Source organism: Dendrobium catenatum, unplaced genomic scaffold (genome assembly GCF_001605985.2).
Source record: "Dendrobium catenatum unplaced genomic scaffold, ASM160598v2 fragScaff_scaffold_664, whole genome shotgun sequence".
Taxonomy (NCBI): domain Eukaryota; kingdom Viridiplantae; phylum Streptophyta; class Magnoliopsida; order Asparagales; family Orchidaceae; genus Dendrobium; species Dendrobium catenatum.
In genome coordinates, this window is record NW_021319126.1 from 60,921 (window position 1) to 77,913 (window position 16,993).

General features: G+C 32.4%; 2 protein-coding genes across 2 annotated transcripts; one reads left to right on the forward strand and one right to left on the reverse strand.

Moving 5' to 3' along the window:
- Positions 1 to 2,759: 2,759 nt before the first annotated feature.
- LOC110096598 (transmembrane protein 45A-like) lies at positions 2,760 to 3,975 on the reverse strand. The gene has a single exon (XM_020822635.2). The coding sequence runs from the start codon at positions 3,787 to 3,789 to the stop codon at positions 2,863 to 2,865; it is 927 nt and encodes a 308-aa protein (XP_020678294.1). The 5' UTR covers positions 3,790 to 3,975; the 3' UTR covers positions 2,760 to 2,862.
- Positions 3,976 to 10,750: 6,775 nt separating this feature from the next.
- LOC110096597 lies at positions 10,751 to 16,010 on the forward strand. The gene is made up of 6 exons (XM_020822634.2): positions 10,751 to 10,958; positions 11,185 to 11,235; positions 11,350 to 11,401; positions 11,484 to 11,542; positions 14,705 to 14,750; positions 15,509 to 16,010. Exons 1-6 carry the CDS (start codon positions 10,833 to 10,835, stop codon positions 15,649 to 15,651), a joined length of 477 nt encoding a protein of 158 aa, XP_020678293.1. The 5' UTR covers positions 10,751 to 10,832; the 3' UTR covers positions 15,652 to 16,010.
- The last annotated feature ends 983 nt before the right edge of the window (positions 16,011 to 16,993 follow it).

The following is a 16,993-nucleotide window of genomic DNA, read 5'->3' on the forward strand; positions in this document are numbered from 1 at the left end:
TTCGTCGCCTACTATGGTCCTTCCGACCTCCATCAACAGGCAATTGTTTTTATGACCTCGGTCTCATGCCAACTACGGTCCTTCTGACATTCGTCGCCTACTATGGTCCTTCCGACCTCCATCAACAGACAACAGTCTTTCCAACCCCGATCTCATGCAGACTACGGTCCTTCTGTCCTCTGTCGCCTACTATGGTCTTTCCGACCTCCATCACTAGACAATGGTCTTTCCGACCTCCATCATATCGACTATGGTCGTGCCGACAAAACAAACACATTATTGTAACTCCCTCCATGTAATGCACTCTATATGATGTACATTTGTGACTTCAAGCCAAGGCCTTCTCCCAAGGAAGGGCCTCATTTGTAATCGACTACAAATACTAGTGGATTCATTCAAACTGAGCCAGGCCCCGTGGTTTTTTCCCCTTTTTAGGGGTTTCCACGTAAAAACTCTGGTGTCTCTTATGAATGCTACACCCTCTCACTTATCTGATTGTGTGCTGGATCTTCGTACAATGCTAAGACGTTAAACTATATATTTCTCTACTGCCGCGAATACTCCAGGACACAACAGTGGTCGAATGGTTGTTTCAAGAGAATGAACGAAGGTGGTGGAGAGGGAGAGAGCACACCTCTCAACTTCTAAGATTAATACAAGAATAAAATTAACATAAGGAACAAATTCAATATACTAATAATCTCTATCTTGATTTAATTTTACAAAGTTCAAAAACACACTTTGTCCACAAATAGCAGCAAAATAGAATGAAGTTTTGTTTGTTTACCCTATGCCTTTTGTAGGATTAATTATTATTTCGGAGACCAACAAGAATGTGTCACATCATCCCTTACTCGGTACTTCTCCTTACCGCTCGGCACTGCTGACGTGGCTCCGGACGATGTTCTGCATCCTATCTCCGCACAAAATAATTTATCCTTTTGTAGAAAGTAGTTTTAATATATATATATATATTTTTTTGAGAGAACTGAGATTTCTAACGGACTAAAAAGCTTTTGAAAAGAGTATAAAAATGAAGTTCAGTAAAAAAAAGTTTTACAAAAGCGTCACATACAAATAAGAACAAAAAACAATTTTGTCATTTCAAAGCATAGAAGGAAAAATTAAGCAGTCTTAAACAAGACATAAGATTTCTTGCTTTGTTTCTTGCTTTTTTACCTAAATTCAAGAAAACTCTCTTCCAAAAAAAACTTAGGATTTTGTTGTTCTTTTGGCTTCTTTGTTTATAAATCATGGCAACAAGGAAACTTGAGCTTATAGTTCGATAATTTACTTATTCTAAGGCTTTGTTTGGGGACTTTCTTGCTTTTGCTTTAAGAACCAGCAAGAAAACGTCCAAAATGAAACCTAAATTGATTAAAAAACCTGCTCTTTTTTATGGATTGAGAGGAGAATTATCATTTTCTACGTAATTAAAATTTGGATGTTATTATCAGGAACGTAACCACGTAAGATTAAAGTTATTTATTTTCTTTAATGTAATTAATTGATAGTGATATGCGTGATTTTCAAAAAAATGAAGATTATTTGATGGTAAGATAATTGTTTAAAATATTTTAATTCAGGCAAATTATTTATTCATGAATTATATTCTATGTGGGTGAGGTACAATAGTCATTTATGATAACTATTTATCATTAACAACTAATCTACCTTAATCAGAATATTAAATTATTATAAGAATATGTTGTCTTTTTTTAACCCAAATTCAAATTGACCTAACCTACCTCGCGATAATTGTCGCCAATAATGTCTCAGTGGATGATTCAGATCATATCTCTTAGCTTTTGTTTGAGATGACTCTTTTATTGAAACTTTTATTTTATCCGGTGAACGTACGCTCCTCTACGTTCGGTTCTAGGTAAAAAAAATGCAATACCGAGTATTGAGTACCGAGTTGTACCGAGTTTTTTCAAAAAACTCGGTATTGCGCTGTTTTGGTCTAAAACCGAACGTAAATGAGCGTACTTTCACTAGATGTAATAAAAGTTCCTTTTATTGTTCTTCAAATCAGTTTTTTATATCAAAATTTTATTAAAAAATTATTTTAAGAAATAGTAAATAAAAAAGTCTCAAATGAGGCTTCGTTTGGAATAACTTTTTTATTGATTCTCAAAACCGAGTTTTAGTACAAAAAAATTAACTTTTGTACTAAAACTTTATTTTGAAAACTAATAAAAAAACCATCCCAAACGAAGCCTTAATCTCACTATAAAATCAATGGTGATTAACCCAAATTTTAACAGTCAAATTAATTAAAAAAAAATTACAAAGTTTGTCAACCCGTTGATAGGGGGCCCCCAATCATGAATACGATCAGTTTTTTAGTCATTTTCAAACCATTAAGATTTTATTTGGGACTATTTTTTTATTGCTTTTTGAAGCAACTTTTTATTATAAAAATTTAAATATTTGTACTAAAAAATTCTTTTAAGAAACAGTAAAAAAATCGTTCCAAACAAAATCTAAATCATGATTTAAGCAATCAAAATGTCAAAAAAACAAATTGCAAAATGTTAATTTTTTTTTTCATGATGTTTCAAGATTTTTTTTAACCTCCAATTTTATTAAATTTAAGCACCAATTTAATTCCTATAAAAATTTATTATATTTACATTGTTGTTATCAGATCTCAAATTTTGAATAAATAAAAAATAAAAAGTAATCCACAAATAGTATAAAATTCATCAAATAATTATGAAATAAATCATTTAATATATTATACACTTAACCTTTGAAATAAAATTTGTTACACCAACACTCCCTTTTCTATTTACATTCAATACCAGCAAATCATAGTAATTAACTTGCTTAATTCCCCTAAATCCAACCTTTAATCTCTCACCTCTCCAGGTCTACGTTTCTCATCGCCTTCCCCAAGCTCAAAAAGCTACTCCTCTCCTCCTCTAAATCCATCTCCTCCGTCTCCATCTCCCCTGTAGACTTAGCAATCGAACTGTACTCCATCTTCTCCACATACCTGCTACTCAATAAAAGGTAGAAAAGCAGAGATAAGCTTACCACGGCCGCTAAGCTCCAGCTGAACTCAATGTTCGCCAGTGACTTGGCTCTGTGTAGAGCTTCATCGCTGCTGCATCGAACCACGTAATGGCCGTCCTCTTCGTTCATAAAACATCCCTTAGGGATCAGCGCCGGCGTCCACAGAGCGTAGCCCATTACAATGAACCAAATCCCTTGGAATCCAATGCTCACGGATCGCACGAATCCGACGGAGAAACTTCTAGGGTATCCGATTCCCATCAGGGTTGTTATAAGGGAGACGGCGATGACGAGCTGGAGAAGCCAATGGTACTGTCCCTCAACCCCCATGTGATCGGAGGAGTGGAGATGGAAGAGGAAGAGTTGCTGTGCGAAGGCGGCGGAGGCGGCGAGGATTGTTAGAGGTTCGGCGGCGGGTCGGGCGGGTCGGGTCCGGTCGAAGGTAAAGGCAAATGCAGCGTAGAGGAGGAAAGTGAGGGAGATGGAGGCGTGTTCGAAGTTGTGGAGGTGGTTAGAGGGGATTGTGAGATCTGGATCGAGGGGTTGGTGTCGTTGCGGGCCTATGAAGAGTTCCATGGCAATGGAAGCGCAGCTGCCGGCGGCGATGAGGAAAAGCTCGAGGTGGCGGAGTTTGGCGGCTGGGAACCAGGGGAAGAAGCGGTAGCTTCTGGGGTGGAGGGAGTAGAGCTTGGTGTGATTGTAGAGGTGCCAGAGACCTATCAGGAGGAACCCGAAGCCAGGGGCCACATGTCCTATAAGCGTGCCCATGGGTTTGGTTTCTTTGCTTGGAGGTTGAAGAAAATGGCGCAGGAAGAGAGGTGATGGAGATTAGGGCTTCGTGTGAGGAAGATTGGAAGGGAAGAAAGAAGGGATGGTTGGGGTAATCCAGTGGGTCGTGGAGGAAGAAGGTGACCGGAGGGGTTTAAGAAGAGGAGGGAAACTGAAGAAATTCTGGAGAGTTCTGTGGAGAAGAATTGGGAGTTGAATTTGAAGAATAGATTTATTATTAGAATTTTTTTTAACACAATAAGATATTTTATTTATATATTTTTTTTTATATTTAGATTAAAATTTAAAAATATGGATGCAAGAGATTCTTATTTTTATAAATAATAAAAATTGAATATTTTATATTATTTTTTTAGAAATTTTATTTTTTTATCTCTCTTGAAGCATCCATTTGAACTAATATTCAATGAAATATTTTTTGGACCAAATACCTCATAATGAGAAAGGCATTATATTCACATATTGTTCATTGGAATCTTTAAGTCTTTCAAAATTAATTTCAACATTACTTATATTTTATTTGGGATATTTTTTTTATTATTTTTAAAAACAATTTTTTTAGTACAAAATTTTTTTGAAAATAATGAAAAGTTGTGCTCAAAAGTTGTCATGAACAAAATTTTAGGCTTCATTTAGACGGCTTTTTTTACCACTTTGTAAATTTGTTGTAAATAAAATACATTTTTGAAAATATTATAGAAAGCAAGTACGTGATACGAAAGTTTTTTTTAAAAGCAATGAAAAAAAGTGGACAAATAAAAATTATAATTCTCGTCTAAAAAATAAATCAATAAAAAAATTGTTCCAAACGAAACCTTAAACTCAAGATATCAACCAGAATGCACCACGTTAGTGGTACCAAGCCGCGGTACCGAGCACATGGGTGACGTGGTGCATTTTGATTGGCCTCTAAACGACATTCAATATCTGCACATAATAATTTTTTCTATTGGTGAGGCATTTTATTACAAGTGAGGTTAGAAATACAAATATTAAATGTTTTTAAGCTTTTTAACCTCAACGATGTTTTAAAGAGTAATTGCACAAATAAATATTTTAAAGAGATTTGTCCAATAAAAAGTCACATTTTCTTTTAGAATTATCATTTCTTTTGCAGCAAGAAAGGATGGCCTACAGTCAAACCGTGGAAATTTCGTAAGTGGTCAAAGCTGACCGGCAGCTTCTCGTAAAGCTCAAATTGGCAGCTTCTCGCAAAGTTCAAATAGGCGGCTTCTAGAAGTGGACAAAAATTAAAAAGGTCATATTTTTCTATAATATATAGAGTAATATTCAAATGCTTTTACATTCTCCTGAGAGAGATACAAATAATTAATTTATTTTACTTTAAAAAATTTTTAAATCAGCCACTTGTTAATATTGTTAGTGAGCAATTATGATAATTATTTTTCTAAATAGTGTTTATGTTTAATTAGTGATTGTTTTATATAATCCAATTAATCAAAAAACTTTAATGATCTTCATTTCTCTAATATGGGGATATGCTACACCTATTTCTCTATAGGATCCAACATGGTAGCCTAGAAATTGCTTTTGTTTAGCTTGACCAAATGCATTGGTCGAATCTAGATTAGCAATTTTTGCTTTGTGCCCATATACTCTGTGTTGGTTGGATTTTATTATGATGTCTTGTTAGTAGTAATGAATAAGATAATGACGTGATTTTAATGGGATTGTATGACCACATTTGGGAGGGCTTTCTGACCTCCGATCCAACATATATAACTCAACATGTCCCTATCAAAGATTAGATGTTTCTGCGACAGATAATCGCCGCTATAGATAGTTATAAGCGGCGATGTTTTCGCCGCTGCTAATTTTCTTATTAAAAATTGATATTTTTTGCAACATTCAATAACAGGATTTTAAGCCCTTGTATTAGCTATTGAGAACTACTTAGTATTCTTTTCACTCAATATATGTTCAATCATCCATTCGAAATTGCTTGTGCATCTATTTGAAATTGCTTATGTATTTATTTAATCAGCTGAAATTTTGTTTTTTTGCATTATATATATATATATATATATATATATTAACATCTATTTTAATCCCTGCTAAAAGTGCTGCTAAAGCTTTCCCACATTAGTGGTTTCTAAACCACAGCTAAAGCCTTTACAACGAACGCAAATGCAGCAGATGTACAACGGTTTCTAAACCATTGCAAATAATTTCGCAGGTGCTTAAACTGCTACTGTAGGTTAGAAAAAGCGTTGCAAAGACTTGATTTTTGTATAAGTAATACTTAGGGTGTGTTTGGAACAATTTTCTAGCTGCTTTGTTTTTCTGACAACAATTATAATTTTGTTTAGATATTGCTTTCTTATTATTTTCTTACTATTTTTTAAAAAATTTTGTGGTGAAAACCTACTTTCTGCAATCTTAATAAGAAAGTTATTTTATCTATAGTAATTTTACAATTAACTTTATAAAGCATTGTCATCCCAAACAAACTCTTAATATCATTTGCATGAATATGCCCTTGAGCACGCATATATTTTCAAATAATAATATATATATATATATATATATATATATATATATTACTATATATAATTAATACTATATATATTATATATATTATATATATAGCCTAATTGTCTTATGCAATGATATACTAAGTCACTTTAAAAGCTTAATTTATTTATTTTATATTTTATATCTCAACTTGTTTAGATGAGTCATTTTTTATTTCCGGCAAGTTTTATGAGACAAATTAGGCTTACAACTCAATCTAATAGATTCTTTTGTTAATTGGGTAGGGTTGACTAAAAATCCTCTAGTCTTTGATAGATCCGTCATGACTTTACCCTTCTCAAGTATGGGTCATGATAATATATAATATATATATATATATATAATTATTTATATATATTATATATATATATATATAAAATATAGGTATATAATATATATATATATATGGTGGGAGTACTATTAGGTAGCAATGAGTTACTAGAGGAAGAGAGTATTATGCTGTTATTGTGGAAAAACTCTAAATTGAGTGGTTACGCGAGGTTGACGAGTAGTTTCTCAGTTTTACTTTAACTGGGTTATTGTCATATCAGAGTCTTATCGTCGCATAAGAAAATTTTGCCCAAAAAAAATTGCGTTACGATTTTCAGTTGCCACAATCATGTTTCTTAAGACGTTATCTAATAGACATATTTGTGCATTACATCTCCTATGCCCGAAGTTTAACAGGCATATGGCTCTGATAAGCGGGCCAATCAAAGTGAACTTAAGAATTTATGTAATCAACTTGATTTTTTTTCGAAGATCAACATACGAACTTATTTAAACAATTATTGATACATTTATACAAAAAAAAAAAATCAATAGTAATCGATAGATTATGAAGCTGATAAATTACATTAAAAATATATATTTTATAATTTTTATATTATAGTCATAAACTTACTATAAATTTATAACAATATTTATTACATTTTTTTTAAAAAAATATTTATTCAGTAATAATTCTATCATTATCATATATAAGTCATTTAAAAAATAACCTCTTTGCCAAATATCACAAAAAAAAATGTGATATAAATGCCCCTTTTTATTGTATTTTATATTTTTGTCTCCTATAAAAAAATCCTCATTCTTCTCGAATTGTATGTGTGTTGATTGGTTATAAGGATTTGGGACAGGATTTTATGCCATGGCTTGGTACGGAGCCGCCAAAGCTGCCCTCTCTATTGAGCTTCTAGAAGGCCAAAATGACGTGTCTACCCTTCCCTCCATCGATTTAGCCACCTGGAAATTTCTTCGCGGAAGTAGCAATTCTAGAGGAAGGTTCGGATGTTTTTGACCGTTGATTTTTGGTTTACGTGGCGGGCTCGGCTTTACGATCGAGACTTTCTATGGGACTAGGCCCAATTAAGAAATACCCAACGCATCACATACTGAACCCTGAACTTAGGACTAAGCTTCAACCATGCAAGGAGTTGTTTTCAGACTCTTGGATAAGAACGGCTAAGAAGCCGCCAAATAATAAAAAATAAGAAAAGGACGATTGACGACCTATTTCAGCTTAAGAATTTAAACCCGCGGTGGTGGAAGGTTGAGTCTTTAGATAGAGTACTCTCAAAGGTCAAATTTCGTCAATTTTGATATTTAATACCCTGGAAGTATAATAAATCATTACATATATAATATATATATATATATATATATATAATTACATCTTGACTTTCTTGCTTTGACTTTTTACATCTCTATCATTATAATACCTTCACTCGAGGTTTCTTCACTCAATAGGGATTATACCGATGAAATTGAATATTTCTTTATACATTGATGACTTCAACATATATGTGTATTATTTTTGTTGTCATTTCTATCATATATCATATATTAGGTTATTTTGATGAAGCTTTGGCATAGAGCTAGACAGAGTATCAAAGAGTATGTTTTGGTACTTATTCAAACATATGCTTAAACTTTGCTCAGACCCTGTTCTACGGTATTAAAGACAATCTTATTTGACCATTACTTGAACTATGATCAGATAATATGATCTCACTAATTGTTTGAATATGATTTGATTTATGTCTTAACCATATTCAAACGAAAAAGAAATTAATATGTTGATGACTTATTTTTTATATAAAATTCAAGTATCAATATTCCTAAATTGCGTGAAGGAGAATGTAAATAAGATATACAACTTGGTTGAAATTTCACAAAAAAATGGAGCAAATGATTGACGGTACAAAAATATTTTCTATGAAGATAACGTAAGTTGTATATGGATAGTGACATTTATTGATAAGGAACAATGTAATCTTAAAATAGCGGTGATGTATTGCTATTGTTATGAATTAATTTGATAGTCTTATGCGGCAATTTTTTTTATTTATATAAGTTCTTTATTGATTAGATAACATTGTCACAATTTAAGAATGATTACTTTATGCTTTATTATTTCGGCTCCACGTCGGTTTACGAGTTTGCATATCTATATAGTTTATTGGCCTCTGTATTGTACTAGTTTTATTGTTTTATAGGTTATATTATTACTGCATGTGTTTTACTGCTTCTACACAGATTCATTAATTATTATATGATTGTATTGCTATGATTTGAGTGATTACATGCATACTTCTTCTTTTTCATGTTTTGAGTTCAGTAGTAGCATTTTAGTAACCTGTTAGGCTTTTAAGCAAATTAGATGTGGTTTAATAATTTCAACTTAGGAAAGAGGATCAAGAGTACGAGTCTGATCAGATATAGGAATACTCAAGTTTTACTATTATTTTTATCTTTTAGTTATTCTTTTGTACTCAGGAGAGGGGAAGGCAGTATGAGATTTTTGTAAGACTTCTTACTAGTGTATATGATTTTGGAGGAATGAACACGGATGCAGATTAAATATTTTGATTAATAGAAGTTGCTTTTGTTAATTAGTATTTTATTATTAATGGAATTAGTTAGCACTGGTTGATATTATTAAAGGATAAAATATACAATTATTTGTGGCGTCACAATCACTTTTGTAAGAGGATTCTCCAAAGCATCCTTCCAAAAGTTATCAATTATAAGTAAGATCAAAACTTAAGGAAAAGAACTAAGAATAGGTCCAATTATAATGGTAAAACCTATAATTTAGAATATTTTAAGTATAATTTGTATTTTATTTTTTATCCAAAATTTTTATGGCTAGTTATATTTTTTGGTATAGTTGAAGTATTGTAAACAGGTGATTGAAAACTCTTCTTCATTAATGGTAACCAACAAAGCCCTATATGGGGTCCTTGTTGGGTACCCATGCTTTATGTGGACGGGCTTCGAATGGTGACTTTTGCCACGGATTGATGGCTTTACGGCTTGTTCCCTTTGCACTAATTACAATCTTTCAAGTCACATATCAGAATTTATCATGGTCACAGCGCAGTTTAGTGTTGCACATTGCATAGTAAGGATTGCAGTAATATAAAACATACGATGATTAGCAATGTAAATTAATTTATGCTACGATGTTGAGTACCAATCGATACCCACCCATGAGATCATGCACGTACCCGTACCCCACCCATACCAATTGTTTATGGGTGGGTAAATGGGTGGGTGTGGATATGGGTAGCCAATGCAGGTCTATGGTAACCAACCTCATTTTTTTTCTTCTATTTTTTTCTCTAAAAGGGGTTTCCCAAGAGTCTCATAATAGAAAAATTATTAGGTGCGGAGTGCGCACCGTCCGCACAAGCACTAGGTACCTAGTGGTACCCAGTGCCGGTACCTCTAGGTTCCCAATGCTTGTGCGGACGGTTCTCCCTGTCTGCACTCCGCACCTAATAATCTCTCCTCATAATGGCTATAAATATGGACTAAAATACTTTACAATTTTTCATGGATGAATAAAATATTTTGGTGGAAATTACTCTTAATTTTACTCGGTTGTTAATGGCTTCAAGTAGTTTTAGATAGTTATCTTTATATTACTTCTCCTGACTACGTACTCCAAACTGTTAAAATCTCTTCCTCCATGTCATTAGCATCCTTGAAGACTAATAATATAGCAAACTAAGCCTAAAAACCATTCTAAATACTTTCACTAAGCTCTCAACCAAACTAGAGAACATAAGTCTTGTTTCCTACATCTCGACATCCTCTTAAACTCACAAAACTCTACTATCAACTTCAAATCATAAGTTTATATTCTAAGTTTTCTCTTTTTTTGCCATTATTTGAATCTAATTTTTGAATATATTTCTCCAATTAAATAAGCAAAATGAATATTTTTTATTTTTCATGATATGTATTTATTATGATGATTTGTATATTTTAATATTTTGATAAAAAATTTATAATTACACTTAAAAATAGGATGCCTTTTTAAATAGGAAAATTTATGAGCCGCCAATTGACAACATATAATATAATCTATATATACTATTTTTTTTCTTGAAAAAAAGGAAAGAAAAAAAAAAAGAAAAAAAAAGCACTAGGTTTATTTTTTTCGGATCAACGGCGAACAAGCTGAGGAGCCGAAGGCGATGGGAACCAGAGAGGTATACGAGGAGAAGCTCCGTTCCGGCAATCTCTACCACGACCCCACCATCAATCCCGGCCTTGGCACTGCTCGTTGCCCTCGATGCCTCTCCCTCGTAAACCCTAATTCGGTCTCTCTCTCTCTCGCTCGCTCGCTCGCTCGCTCTCAAACCTCCTGCTGTTATTATTTTAATTTGTTTTGGCAGACTCGTTGCTTGATTTTTTACTGTATTCTATTTTAATCATGATAAATTCTTACCTTGTTGATTGGAATTTCTTTTCAATGTCTCTTTAATATTGGCAAATTAAAAAAAGAAGAAGGAAATTTGTTGATCATGGGGTTTTGCTTTAATGCAGCAAAAAGAGAAGTGGACTATTACTCCGGTTCTGCATGATGCAACCGCCGTGGTATATGATATTCTTTGGGACATTTATCCTTCAATTACGATTATAGATTTGACTGCTTTATTCGTTGATATGAGTTTCTCATGAATTTGGTTGAATGGCTTTGTTGTTGAATAGATTGGTTCAGGCATCAGTGCCATGCTTAGTGCAGTTCACGGATTCAACAAGGGTATGGTTCTGCTGGAACTTTATTGAATTTGTAGAAGTTAAGGTCTTTGTGGTTGATTTATCGCTTTATGTGTTCCCTTCAGGTATTCCATTCATTCAGAAACATGTGAAGGGACCAAAGTGGCTACATGTGGCTGTAGGGGTGAGAGTTTTCTACATGCTTATTGTTGTGATTTGGATTTTGTTTTATGGTTTGGTTTGATTGAAACTCTCAAAAAAATTTGTGGGTTGTGCTTAGGTGGCTTGCTTTTTGTTTTTTGCAATGGTTTGAATAATGAACCTTAACATTAGAGATCAAATATTATCACTCAACCGAGTGATTGGTGATGTGAGTGTAGTCAAGCGAAAATCAACTAAAGACGAGAAAACAAACATAGGAAATAAAATTACGTGATTTCGTGAGATTCACCTGCAACTGCAATGATTGATAAAGAAAGCTATTTGTTGCACAAATGAATGTTGGGCATGGAGAGAAATGTTTTTGTTATTGTGCTTATTTTTTTTCCCTTGCTATCGAAGGATTCCAAATGAGAGTCTATCTGTTTTTGAAGAAGAATGAAAAATTTTTCATAGTTATTTGTGTAGTAGTTCATTATTAGATACTTGTTTGATGAAGGAAAAGATGCACTTGTGACTAATATTTATCTCCATTGGAATGATTTCATTGAGTATCAATGTATCATGAGTATCTTCCATGGCAGTGTTCATTGTTACTTTATTTGGCTTTTGGTCTTTTTCATGCTTCTTCTTCCCACGCTCTTTCATTATAAGTCTAGACTTATCATAGTACCAACATAATCTTGGGATTTGATTCTATTTTGTGATTTGATTAATGGTTCTTATCACAATATTTTTATTTGCCTCTCCCTTTGTTGTTTTTTCCAGGAAGTATGCTTCTATTATTGATATTTAAAACAAATGTTGATGCGCCGCCTATTTTTGTGATGTGTGATGTCTTGTTGAGGTTGAGATATCTAATTTTATTTAAATTCATAATGGTCAATTTAGAAGAATTTTTGTTGGCCTTCTCAACATTGTCCCATCATTCAGGATTATGATGAAAGTAGACTTAAAGCATTTATGTTTTGATTTCGTTGATGTGAAGCTCCTTTTGATATCATAAGATTAAAGAATTTTATCATTTTATATACCTTATTGATTGTGGTAGATTTTCTTACATATTGGAGAGCACCTTCATGATGCCCACTGTAATAATATTGTTGAGGATGTTGAATGGGACATTCATAGGGAGGGATTAGTTATCAATTCATAGAGCTTGTATGTTCATTAGCTCCCACATTTCCTGATCAATTGATTGCAGATTTACTCCTTCCAGTGGTTGATGGGGCTTTCCTTGGCATATATAGTCCTCTATTTGCATTTTTCTGAACCTGAATTTTCGGCCATCAAACTTATTGATTTTTATTTTCTTTTTCTTTATGCTTGGATCTAAAAGCTTTATGGACTACTACTCTAATATTATTTGATAGGATTATAATAAATTTTCAAGCAAAAATCAATGAGAACAAATACAATAGAGATAAAAAATTTATGCGGGTCAATGAGATTCAGCTACATCATCGATCCCATAGAGATGAAATAATTCCATTAAGCCTCAAAAGAGGTATATTAAGAGATTACATTTTATATAAGATTAGAGATAATGGAAGAGATTCAGTTTTATCTATGTCAATGGTTGTGCGAGAACACAAATACTGATATGAAGAGGAGGTTTGAGCGGGGAGAAGAAGACATTGCTCTGGTTACTCTCTTCTCTTCTTTGTTTCCCGAGTCCAAATGAGCTTTTCCCTGCGATAGCTGAGTTATTTTTCTCTTGTTGGAATTAAAAATATATCACCTTTTTTTTCTGTTGAAGAAATCGAATACCTCTCTGCAAGCACCAGAAAACTCCTCTCCTTCTTTCTCAGATGATAACCACTCCCCTCTCTCTCTACTTCCTTCCTGTTTTGGGATTTAAAATTCCTTTTTCTATAGTATTAATAGCTGTAACAAGACATTAGCTTGAAAACATATAATTAATTACAAAATACTACAAAATTTCACATTATCTGTTAGAATCAATGAAAGCTCACATAACCCACATTAGTGATTTAATAATATATTTACAAATGTCAATCCAATATTTGCCATTAATACCATATCTCAATTATATCTTATGGAGATTTGATAAGGATGAAATTCTATGTCAATAACTTTAACAATGACATTCTGCTCTGCCATTCAAAAAGGAATAGTGGTCAAATTCCTAAAAACATCCATTAATGCTTTGTGTTTATTTGTATTCATATACTTGATCTGGAAGATGTATTACCGGTTAATGGCAGCAAATAGATAGAATATTATATTTCATTTCCAGAAAAAATAATTAATTTTACATTCTTATTATTGTAAATTTGAACTGCAAGGTTTTTTCCTATGTAAAAAGTCATGGAACTTTATATTTTAAGGTTTTAATTCTCCTGCTTCAACAATTCTAATGATCTTGATGAAAAATCTTGATTTTGCTCCCATAAATCTTGTTTCAATTACTAGAGATTCTGATGATGGTTGAATTATCTTTTATATGAAGCTACTTTTCTTTCAGGACATACAGCTAGTTTAAGCTAGGAATCTAGGCAATTAACATCGTTTGATTGTGTTATATATATCTATTATCTCTCTGTATTTTGCAATTGGAGCACAATGGCATTCTACCCTGCTATATAATATGAGTTATGCATGCAGGTGTCAGATTAGAAATTGTTAATTTGATGATTCATTCCTATTTTTTCCATGGTGACAAAATTTTGCAGTGCTAGCATATTATTTGAACTTTCCGATTTCTTTTTGTTGATTTTGAGTACGTTGGTTTCATGTTAGGTAGGCTTCTTAACCAAAATTGGTATGAATGCATGAGATTTGCGCAAATTGCTTATTTTATAATTTTGTGTACCAAAACATGTGTCATGTGGGTACTTGCATCTGATTGTCCATATAATTTAATTAAAGTTTCGTTTGGAACGGCTTTATTATTGCTTCTTAAAGCAGCTTTTTAGTATAAAAAATTTAATTTTTGTACTAGAAAGCTGCTTTAAGAAGCAATAAGAAGGCCATCCCAAATAAAGCCTAAATAAATATTTAATCATGCAGTTTGAAACCGCTAGTTTTCTTTTCCCCATATGTGTATGCATTTTGATTTCTGTGATTTATGTTATGAAACTTCATATAATTTCTCAACCATCATTTTAACTTGTATGTATCTGCTTCATTATGAGTATTCAAGATGCCTATTTTTTATTGACAGGTTCCACCTCTCGTTTTGTTTTCTGGAGCTAGTGCTGCATTTGGAGGTAAACTACAATTTGTCATGGAAATGAGCTTTTCCTTGGGATTTTCAAAAAGTGCTTATTTTTATGTTTTTCTTTATATAATGGACGTTTGTGGCAGTGTGCACCATGAAATTGGCATTATTGATAAAAAAAAGTCATTGATATGGAAATGAAGACTTCTGTTGACTTTTTGGAACATAATTCATGAATTTGTGAGAAATCACTTATAAATAGTTGAATGGTAGTAATGGATTTCTAGTCATATCTAATAGAAACTGTGTTGCCGATACCGTTCCTTTGTCCATTTGGTGGCTTGTGTTTCTCTATTTTTTGTAGATGATTGTGTTCTAATGATTAACCCCCCATTTTTTTTTATTAGGCTTCCATGATTTGCTTGCTACTCTTTTTATTTCTGACTAAGGCTTCGTTTGGGACGGTTTTCTTATAGCTTGTTAAAGCAGCTTTTTAGTACAAAAATACTTTAAGAAGCTGTAAGAAAGCTGTCTCAAATGAAGCCTGATTCTTTCAAGTATGATTCTAATTAAAATAGAAAAAAAAAAAAACATTTTGGTCAGAATATTCAAATCAAAATTTAATCATGATGGTTTTAAAAGCACTGAATTTATTTTGAGTCGAGTAAATATGAAATTTGAATGTTTAGTCATATATCACATTCATATAAAAACAAATTTATTTTTTTGAAATTTATTCTGATCAAAGTTGTGATAATGGAAATATTAGTTGAAAGTTTTTGCTCTTTATTATTATTATTATTGCAGCATATGCCGTGCCAGCAGTTGTTCAACTCTCAGTGTCTTCTTATTTCGCTTCTTGGAGTGCTTCCCATTATGTGATATCTCAGGCCACTAGATACATTGAAGGAGATCATATTTCTCGCAGTCTGGAAGACAAGTCAAGATGATCCTTCTTATGAGAAAAATTTCAGGTTACATTCAATTCATATTTATTGTTATTTTTATTAAGCAAATAGACATGAAAAACTTTATATAGTAATCCATTATAGGTATTAGAGTTATGCCACCCACATTATCTACTATCATTTATTTACCACTTAAGTAATTGGCTCGACCCCTATTTATTCATATCCTTGATCGTTGTACGCTTCACATATATGTCGGGGGTCCACTGCCCCCGAAACAAATTTTGGTTGTAAGGATATTTTGTATTCTCTTTAACATTTCTCTTTGTATTTGGTTCATCGTTCCCTAACAATAACACGGGGGCACCCTGGGCTTAAGGTGGATCCGCCCTGTTTATAGATACTTAATTTGAACTGGCGCATCACCCATTCAATTTCGAGGGGCTTGAATCAAAATCTTTTATTGTAAGCTGGAATAATACAATATTTATTCATTAATAAACTTAAAATCTAAAGCAATACAAATCTAACACGTTTATTAAATGGGTTGAAAATCTAAGCTGGAATCTCACTCTATTTTACGCAAACTTGGGCCGAACATAACACAAGAATATGTAAGTAGTGTTGGATCAGTTCAACTTGATCCAAAATGGGTGCGATAAATGATCAAGTAGTTGGTCATTATGTGCGAGATGATCCGAGCCTAACCCGATACAACTCGAACTTAGCCTGGTTTTCTTTCAAATTGCTAAGCTAACCTGGACTTGAATTGAATCTTAGCTAATCAAATTGCTAATTGTATGTGGATTGATCTTGAGTCGTAATAAAGGCCTACTTAGCTCTTTAAGCCGGAATAGAGTGGCGAAGGTGAAGAGCTTGGGCCTTTATGATTAGCCTAAAATATTACTTAATTATTTGTTATTTTGGCCCAATTATTTACTAATTAACATAAATAGCTTATATTATAATCTTAATAATTAAATTAAATATAATTATTCTTTTATTAGCATAATTAAGTAGTTATTTATGATTTAGTCGTGCAATTTAATTAATTAATTAATTATATAGGCATCTTATTGTGATTAAGCAATAAGAAATTTTATTAGTCATAATTAAGGTTCTGTTTGGGATAGCAGCATTTTTATTGCTTTATGAAGTAACTTTTTAGTATAAAATTTTTTGAATTTGAAATTTATGTATTAGAAAGTTGTTTTAGAAAGCAGTAATAAAGTAGTTACAAATATTTAGATTTTGTTTGGGTCAGCTTTTTTGTTGTTTTCTAAAATAGCTTTTTAGTACAAAAAAATTCTTGAATTAGAAAATTTTATACTAGAAAGTTGTTTTATGCAGTACGAATGCTATCCCAAATAAAGTCTTAATTAAC

Bases quoted from the DNA above. Each gene is read 5' to 3' on its own strand.
- LOC110096598 (XM_020822635.2), bottom strand. From the start codon at position 3,789: ATGGGCACGCTTATAGGACATGTGGCCCCTGGCTTCGGGTTCCTCCTG.
- LOC110096597 (XM_020822634.2), top strand. From the start codon at position 10,833: ATGGGAACCAGAGAGGTATACGAGGAGAAGCTCCGTTCCGGCAATCTC. The intron at 10,959-11,184 runs GTCTCTCTCTCT...GCTTTAATGCAG, and splicing joins CCCTCGTAAACCCTAATTCG to CAAAAAGAGAAGTGGACTAT. The intron at 14,751-15,508 runs GTAAACTACAAT...TTATTATTGCAG, and splicing joins AGCTAGTGCTGCATTTGGAG to CATATGCCGTGCCAGCAGTT.